The sequence below is a fragment of the Abramis brama genome, assembly GCF_963993115.1.
Source record: "Abramis brama genome assembly, chromosome: 15".
Lineage (NCBI taxonomy): Eukaryota > Metazoa > Chordata > Actinopteri > Cypriniformes > Leuciscidae > Abramis > Abramis brama.
In genome coordinates, this window is record NC_139977.1 from 1249274 (window position 1) to 1259037 (window position 9764).

General features: G+C 39.3%; 1 protein-coding gene across 1 annotated transcript in view; it reads right to left on the reverse strand.

Moving 5' to 3' along the window:
* The window catches only part of larp1 (La ribonucleoprotein 1, translational regulator), a 36189-nt gene extending 32998 nt beyond the window's left edge, over positions 1-3191 (reverse strand). Inside the window, exon 1 of the mRNA XM_084138233.1 lies at positions 2670-3191. Within this exon, the coding sequence (XP_083994359.1) occupies positions 2670-2937 (268 nt within the window). The 5' untranslated portion in view covers positions 2938-3191. The remainder of the gene's footprint in view (positions 1-2669) is intronic.
* Between the last annotated feature and the right edge of the window lie 6573 nt (positions 3192-9764).

The window sequence follows — 9764 nt, forward strand, 5'->3', positions numbered from 1 at the left end:
ATTTTTCAAGTTCGCACATAACTATTTTTTAGGTGCAAATGCGAGTGAATTACTCGCACTGTAGAGCCCTGCTATATGTGTAATGTATATTATATTTATAAAGTGCAGTGTTATTTTACATTTCATCACAGTTTCTGAACCTGAAAATCTTAAAACACTGTTTAATTTCAATCCAATCTTTTGTTCAGCTGTATCTATTTGTTGTGACTGCTAATTTTTTATTTGTTCTTGTTTAAATTAGCAGAGTGTTTACTTGTCTTTAATAATGCTTGAAGTTTATATTAGTTAGGCTATAGTTGTTCTTCTATGGTGTTTTTAAACCACAGGCAAACGCTCCTTGTGTAAGTGTTCTTCAGCCTGATGATTTCTGTTCATGATATTCAGCTACAATTACATGTTTTGCACTAAAGACTAAATGTGAATGATATCAAAGGTTGTTTTTTTTTTTACCTTATTGGAATCGAAATTAGGAAACGATGAATCGATGAACAGAATTGAATTTGGAATGGTTCAAACTCCAGCGACCCCTGACCCCAGCTGACAGAAACAGCACATACCATACAGTGTCTTGAATAACATCCAGCGCATGAGAAAAGTCCCAGTCTCTGTTGTTATTTAACATTCTGATGCTGTTTACGGTCTTAGTCAGGGACTATTTTCTAGCGGAAGGATGGCATTCAATAATATAGCTTAAAAAAAGTTGCATATTAATATATATTTTGCCTTTAATAGTGTGGTAACTGATATATAAAAGCAATAAGCCTCGTGAATGTAAGACTGTACGTGAGTGTAACAATATGGCAATTTAAAAAAATGCAACAATATGTATCGTGGATCGTTAACCCAAAATAAAAATTACTGTGTGAGAAAAATAAAATCAAGTTTTCAGAGTTTGTGTCACTACTACACTAAACTACTATATATAATGTAGAATATAATGTAGAATAATGCAATGGGGGAATATGTGTAAAAAGTGTCCTACATTATTTTAAATATGTCTAGTCAGTGACGGAGAATATTCATCTACAGTAATTCAGTATTGTCAGCTTCAGAATCATGAATATTGTTATTCTGGCGTCTCTATTGTCCTGTGCTTTGGGTTTCAGCACCAAGTCCAAGAATATTCATTTACACTCACAATGTAATATCAAATTTAGCATTTTAAATCAACAGTACAGTTTTTGTTAACCTATTATCATGTGTCTCGGAGTAACGCAATATGGTATCGTGAGTTCAGTATCGTGATATGTATCGAATCGTGACATGAGGGAATCGTTACATTCATTCAATTCATAAAAATGACTTCAATTGACTGAATTCTCCCATCAGTCATGATTCAGCATGTACAGTGCAGCACTGGCCAGCTCTCAGTGGACTGATCTCTGAACGGGGAACAGTGGTGGTCAGCTGTCATGAGTCTAGAGCAACATTGATCAGTCCTTCGCTAATTGTCCTCATGCATTAGCTTCATTAGCTTGGGGAGCCCATAAACACACTGGAAGCAGAGCAGTGACTCGCATCTATCCGCACGTGATCACATGGCACACACACCACGTTGCCTTCATCCAGGGGAACTCTGGGATTGATAGCAGCTCCACGAGCCCTTCATTACATCATTTCTGCTGATGAACTACAGCAGTGCGACGATGCCATGCTCGCGATCCCATCCGTGTGTCAATCGAGCATATGAATATTAATAAAAGAGGAGTGATCAGTAGCTAACGGCTAACGGCTAACAGACGGACTCGCGCACGCACGTGCATTAAACACCACGGGAGAGACAAACTGTCACGAGCGCCATTCATAAAACACACCATTTAACCAGATATGCGTTTAAAAACGCTTTTACGCGAATCCGAGCGAGTTCGCGACAAACACGTGGATCTCACACGTGTCGTGCCATGACATAAAGCGGATAATCACACGCTCAGCGATTGCAATATAACACTGTAAACAAACGCATCTCATCTAGTCTGACACCGTCACGTAAAACGATAAATAATCGTGATTTTATTTGCAGCTGATGTACAGTAAAGCGGCATCAGCGCCGGCCTGTCAGACGAGCTCGATCCACATAGGCCGCTAATGCTAATGCTAACCCGATAGCCATTTGTTCGGAAAAGCGATGAAGGTGAAGAACAACAAGACATTTTCCGTCTCATCTGCGACTATAATTTAAAAAAAAGGTTTATTTGGCATCATATCAATACACTCATGTACGAGTTGAATGTACGAGTCCTGAAACAGATTCGAGGCCTACTAGTGCTTACAATCTGCTGTCATGTGTGTGAGAAACACGATAAACATCATTTGACATCCCAGCGGACAAAACCAGCTTCCCATCAACTAATGAAAACGTTATTTCTGGATGTTTTGAGGGAACGTTCCATTGTGGGAATGTTACATTTTCACGTTCTGAAACAAGTTGCAACATTTAAATATAAAAACCGTTAGATAAAAGTCCAACTGAAACGTTTTTAACGGCCACATGAGGTTGTGTAAAAATGCTAACGTTTCGAGAGCATTATTAAAGCCCAGAACGCTCTGTTGACGTTATTATTCAACATGTTCCCTCACAGATGTGCCTCATGATGATGAACTCGCTCGTTGCCAACGGTTTGTTGTGTTAAACCACACACACACACACACACACACACACTGGTACAGACCGTGCAGCGCTTGTCCATTGACGCCGCTCATCTTCTTCGTCCACGGGTTCACCTTGGGCGGCGGAGCCTCGGTGAACTCCGTCTTACACGCGTCGTCTTCGCTCTCCTGCTCCAGGTTCTCCTTCGCCTGGCTGTTGCTCTCGTCCTTCGCCCGTTTCAGGCTCTGCTCCTTCCCCACAAACCCTCCGTCTCCGCCGGCCTGGTGCTCGAGCTCCTCCGGCTTGAGCAGCGAGTTGTTCGGCAGGAGAGTCTCCACCTCAGTGGCCATTTCTCCTCTAGCAAACACCCCTCAAATCCACCGCAATGATCAGCGAACGATGTGTGTGTGCTTCCAGCGGGAGCCTCTCGCACTCTCCACTCCACCCCTAGACCAAACAGGCTTCAGTCTAAGACGCAGAGTGGCGAATCTCAATTAAAACATGTAAAAGAACCCCTGGAACCTTTAAAACGACGGACTAGCCTTCCCTACTTACGGCAATGTGAAAGAACCACGCGTTGTACGTGAGCGCGCACGTACGCACGCGTAGCGGGGCGTGGCAACGCTAGGCCGCGACACCACGTGACCGTCCTGCATATAAAAGGAGCGCTACAGCTCTTGTTCATGCACAGTACAATTAAATTGAAATTTGAGACTTTTTATTTGTCATATTCGAAAGAAAAAATATCACGTTCCTCCTACTTTTCGTATTTAATTTTTTTTTAGTTCTTTCAGAAAACATTTTGCAATATAAGGAGACAGTAATCTGATCTGACCTGAAAGTATTTGTGTATTGTTCATTTTATTTGGTACTGTGTATCCATCTTGGCAATACAAAAAACTAATAATACTGATTTTACCCCTAATTATGACAACTACGATTTTTTTTTACCTTAAAGTACCCATGAAATCAGTATTAACCGTTTTTTTATGTTCTATATGAATATATTTAGTATGAATAATCCATACATACTGCATCCGCCATGTTGCATCAGTTGTGTCTCTTTACTGTCATTCACAACTTCTCATTGGATAGTAAAAAGAAAAGTACTGTTTTATATTGTGAATTCAGACATGCTAATCTTTTTATATACACAATATGTGTATAGTAGGGAAGTATGTGATGTTGGATGCAGCCTTCTCTGATGACGTGTTTACTGGCAACCTGTCACTCACATGAGATCAGCCAATAGCAAACCAAAACCATCCAATCAATTCCCCATGGACTAAATCAAGCCCCGCCCTCACTTGTTATTGTTCTAGAAGTGGATATTTCACTCAGATATACCGCACAATCGCATGTGTATATTATATCTGTGTATTAAAGTGACAGTAGCGTAATATACAGAACCTACTGCTATATATGCTGTTAATACTGTATGAGTCGAACAAAAGAAAACAGAAAATCACTCACTGCTCTCGACTGAATAACTTTAGTAGCTTTAATAAGAATACATTTCTTACTTGAACGCTGCTGTGAAACGCTCTGGCAAGGAGATTAACATGCGGACTGTGTTCAGTTCACTGAGGGGCGGGGCCTATGCTAACAGGGTGGAGTCCGTCAGCAGTTGTGGGCTGGGCCTATGCTAATAGGGTGGAGTCCGTCAGCAGTTGTGGGCGGGGCCTATGCTAATAGGGTGGAGTCTGTCAGCAACCGTGGGCGGGGCCTATACTAATAAGGTGGAGTCTGTCATCTGTCATGGGCGGGGCCTATGCAAATAGGGTGGAGTCTGTCAGCAATCGTGGGCGGGGCCTATACTAATAGGGTGGAGTCTGTATTTTGTTATGGGCGGGGCCTATGCTAATAGAGTGGAGTCTGTCGACACTTGTGGGCGGGCCCTATGCTGATAGGGTGGAGCCCATCAGCAGTTGTGGGTGTGGCCTATGCTAATAGGGTGGAGTCCGTCAGCAGTTGTGGGCGGGACCACAAAAGCTACAATCTGCAAATGGATTGTTCTCAGACACTGCTTATGATTAATGATGATTGAAAATGCTAACAGGGTGGAGTCTGTCAGCAATTGTGTGCGGGGCCTATGCTAATAGGGTGGAGTCCGTCAGCAGTTGTGGGCGGGCCTATGCTAATAGGGTGGAGTCTATCTGCAGTTGTGGGGGGCCTATGCTAATAGGGTGGAGTCCGTCAGCAGTTGTGGGTTGGGCCTATGCTAATAGGGTGGAGTCTGTCAGCAACCGTGGGCGGGGCCTATACTAATAAGGTGGAGTCTGTCATCTGTCATGGGCGGGGCCTATGCAAATAGGGTGGAGTCTGTCAGCAATCGTGGGCGGGGCCTATACTAATAGGGTGGAGTCTGTCATTTGTTATGGGCGGGCCCTATGCTGATAGGGTGGAGCCCATCAGCAGTTGTGGGTGTGGCCTATGCTAATAGGGTGGAGTCCGTCAGCAGTTGTGGGCGGGAAAAAGCTACAATCTGCAAATAGCTTGTTCTCAGACACTGCTTATGATTAATGATGATTGAAAAAAGAGGAGTGGATGGATTTTTATCATCATAGGGTGGTTGTGTACACACACTGCCAACACACATTTATGTTCAAACACCATTTAAAAGTGAATTTTGAATAATAGGTCCCCTTTAAGGAATATTGTGCGAATGCATGAGACTAGAAACGCAAGCTCATGCAAAGACCTTTTCCAGCAAAACTTTTGAAAGGTGAGCTCGCTCACTAGACTTACATTCAGCAAAGAACAAATCATAATATATCCAAAAAGTAAAAATATACAGCCTATTAGAAATATAAGTGATCTAGCAAATGATATTCTGTGATTTACAGACTCCATCGTAAAAAAAAAATGTCTGGGGCTTATATTGGACCCTTTTATTGAGAATGAATTATGGATCAGAATGAAATGTAACGTTGGCCAAGCATGAAAACGGTTAATGAGACTCTGATGACAGCGAGAGCAGCTTCTCATCTGTGCTTCACGTCCCATTCTCTGAGCGCATGGCATTAGTGCCACGTGAGCGTATTGTTCCTCTTTAGTAGTGTAATCAGCGGTGAAACGGCCCCTGGCTCCCAGCATAAAAACTCAACTCAGCAGCTGGTCAGCAAATCACAGACCAAAGCTTTAAAACGTGGATTTGCTCAATAAGCAGTGCATTCTGGGGCATTTCAGACCAAGGGCACTTCAAGTCCATGGAACTCACAAACATTACCAGTTCTGACAAAACAAACCATAACAAAAATATGTTCTAAGAATGTTTTTGCTGAAATTCACATGAAGTTATTTCTGAATGTTCCCTGAATGTTCAAAACATTTTTTCTTGGTTATATAAACATTAATGGAACATTCCATTGTATAATTCTTCAAACGTTATGGGAACGTTACTTTTTAATGTTTGCTAACATTTAAAAACATTTTAACAAATTAACGCTTAACTAAAATGTCTCAGAATAATCGCTTCATGAACGATGTATAAATAATGTTTTTACGTTTTTGAGAACATTATTAAAGATAACTTTGAACGAACGTTATATTAATGTTAATAACGTTTGTTTATAACTTTGAGAGATAAGAGATCGTTCACTGTTAGTTAAGTCTTATATTATTTTCTTGTCATTTTAGTTTTACTACATTATTTTCCCCTGCTGAATCTAAGACCGTTTAAATTGGTTATGTTTAAATATGGGTTCCACAAGACTAAAAAGAAAACACGAAAATGTCCAGTTCTCTCGTTGTGATTAGAATGTTAAATGTTACAAACTTAAACCTTATTTACTCACAATATAACATTCTTTGAACATATTTGTGGTAAAACCATGGTAAGTGTTGTGTTACTGTGTTTTAACTACAAATACCACTGTAAAACTATGTTTACTATGGTAAAAATATGGTAAGTGATGTGGTCAGTGGGCTTTTACTAACAGGATCGAGCTACAGTTACTGTGGTAAAATCACATTCCTAAGCCCTGTCTCATGTGAGATGTTAGTATAGACTTGTCATATCCAAAGTCAATAATAAAGAGGTTTCTGGTAAATCATGTAACACGGAAATGTTATTGATGAAGTCAGTAGAATCTCTAATAGAAGATAGTACAAGTGAACAAACCATTTAGTAGAAAAATCAACATAGGCTACTGGTATAAGGGAGATTAAAGAGAATAGTTTTCGCCACAATTGGACGTCCTGGTGGATCAATTAACCTTAAAATACAGGCCTAACTGGAGACTGACAATACAAGTCAAACTCTGCCCGGGAAAACCAACCCTGTGTTTTTACCTCAGATTGATAAGTATTGCACTCTTTAAAATAAAGGCTCTTAAATGGTTCTTTGTGTGGCTATATGATCCCAAGAAGAACCATAGCATCAATGAAACCTTTTCATTGTACAAAAGATTCTTTGTCGCCAAAGGGTTATTTATATTATAAAAGCATTCTGCATCATCAGTCTCATGGGACCTCACATTGGAGTAAATCCATAATGATTTTATTGATTCTTAAGAAAAAAAAGTGAAGTGTATTATAATAATCAATGCAGTGAATCATTTACACTATTGATAGGAAATGTCAAGGTATCTTGTTAGACATGAATCTCTTTTATTCTATTTTATGTAAGCATTTTAAAATGAATACACTTTGTAATCTCATTTAGTGTTTTAAATGCCCCCCTGTGTTCACATATTCCTTGTTGTTTAAAATCAAGTAGCCTAACACTGATCAGTTAAGTAATTATTACCGTCCTAATATGTATTTTACATGATTCTGTAAATTTGTTCCATGTGCATTTGGAACTAACTAATTTAATTAATTCTAAGAATTCCCTCATAATACTCAGAAACTCACTGGTTGCACCTACTGGTGTAATAATGCTGTAATCTACGGAAAGAGTCACCGAATGAATCAGTGAATGAATCTTCTTGGAGAACAGAATTGAACAAACTATTAGTGTTATGGTGGTAATAGTTAGTTTAGTAATTGGGGAAATTCTCCCAATATTAGTCACGCGTCACGCACGACATGCCTTGGCTTACAGTGACTTCAATAGATGGAGTAGATTCTCAATTATAGAAGCCATTGAATCGACGAAGTGATTTCTCTGGAATCGACACTTTTCTTCCCCTCCCCCTCCTTCAGTTTCTCCCGCCTCCCGCGGGGACGAGCGTGACGTGACGACTGACGAGCGATGTCAAGTTTTACGAGAGCCTGACAAGAAGTAAAATGGTACGTTTGCACTAATTGAACAATTTTTAATTATCATAACATAACAGGATGAGTTATCCGAACTTGTTGATGAATAACGTATTTTTGTTTGTTTTTGTTTTTTTCCAAATGTAGTTTAGAGGTGTTTGCTGACAGGATTGCTGCGTTTTCACTGAAATTCTGACTGAAATCGACGGAAATTGTACATACATAGAACTATTTTAAATAGCCAAAACAAAATATCAAGTATTATTTATTGTTTTTTTTCCTAATTGGTGTAAAACGTTCTAATTTTATGTTCTTATCTGCCCAAATGCAGCTTCTTCCCGCTCCTTTCTCCTTCGACGACAGAGCGCGTCCGTTATTTTTCCCACAGTCTTCAAAAATCTAATGGTAAGTGAATTCATGAAATAATTATCATATGTACTAAAATAAAACACTGTTTGTTCATTGCTTTCTGTTTGTGTGGATGTGATTGGGGTAATAGTAAAATACAATCTCAATCCAGTGAGGTACAATGGTTTAGATCAGTGGTTCTCAACCTTTTTTGGGCCAGCGCCCCCTATCCAATATCCAGGTCCCTGAACGCCCCCCACCCCCAAACTAAGGAGTGAGCAGGAACAAGTGAGAGTTAACGGATGAAATAAGTGCAAAATTGTCTTTTATTAATACAACTGAACTATAGGCCTACTCCACAGTGATTCATTAAAAAAACAAGCTATAAACTCCATTGGTGTAGCAATACCAGTGTTTCTCACAGGAGTTTTGTTAAATCTGTGGTGGGTAGACCTCGGGCCTTTTAGGGGGGTTCGGGGGCATGCCCCCCATAATAAATTTTGTGCATTTTAATGTTACAGGTCCGTAGCCAGCCTATTGAAAGGGGGGTTTCTTTTTTTCAAAAAGTGGACCTTTTTGCAGTTTTTCTCCTCCTTTTGTATTTAATTATGAGGTTCAAATACTTCATTTTGGTGACCTTTTATGCACTAATTTGTGCTGGATTAGCTTGTCTGCTGGTATCTTAACGAGCATGCTTTTTGATGCACCTAAAATATTTACTGCATTGTTGTCAAATTGCTTCCTCATGTAACACCTTTGTCAGTCCATACACAGTTCATAAGTTTAAAGACCACACTAACAACAGAATAGATTTAATGAACTTTACTGAAATATTAATAATAATTCTTCTCATCATCATTTCTTGACTCTCTGTCAATGCCTCTTTGCTTGTTGCTGTATTTGTCTTGACACTTATGGATTTAGTAGACTGGTCAGTTCCAATCATATTGCACAGCCAATATCACTGAATATCCCACTATGTTTTATTATTATAATTACACTACGTTTATATGGCTATTATATTGTAGACTATTGAGTGGATAAAATATAGAAATCCTTTTAATAAAAAAAAAAAAAAATATATATATATATATAGGAGATTTTTTTCCCATTTACGTCAGCTAAATGCACTATTTTTCAGGCTGTTTTAGATAATAGAATGCCTAAAAATCTATACACTATCTGGGAAAATGATGATAGTTACTCAGTAAAAAAAATAATAATAATAATAATCACCCAGTAGAGCCTACAACCTATTTTGTATTTAATTGTTCTCCAGCTGTAGTGAATCCAAAACACCAAAAATGTTAAGGATGACTCATTTTCACCCCTGGCAACTAAAAAGAGGCAACCATTATCTGACTATTTTTAAGTTAGCCTGCATAGGTAAAATTGGAATTTGGTGTAGGCTAAACATCATTACATCATATCATTACATTGTCCGCGGTTCGTCTGACGCTGCTTCTTAATCTCTCTCCGGCCGGTGAGGTTTACTGTTAGTGTTCCGTATAAAAAACTTTGATATGTCCATATTAACTTCAGCTGGTTAGCCAGTAAGCTCGCTACGACGCCGGTGAAACATACAACAGCCCGCCAGCCCCTGATGACAACGACGTTCGTTAGTTTT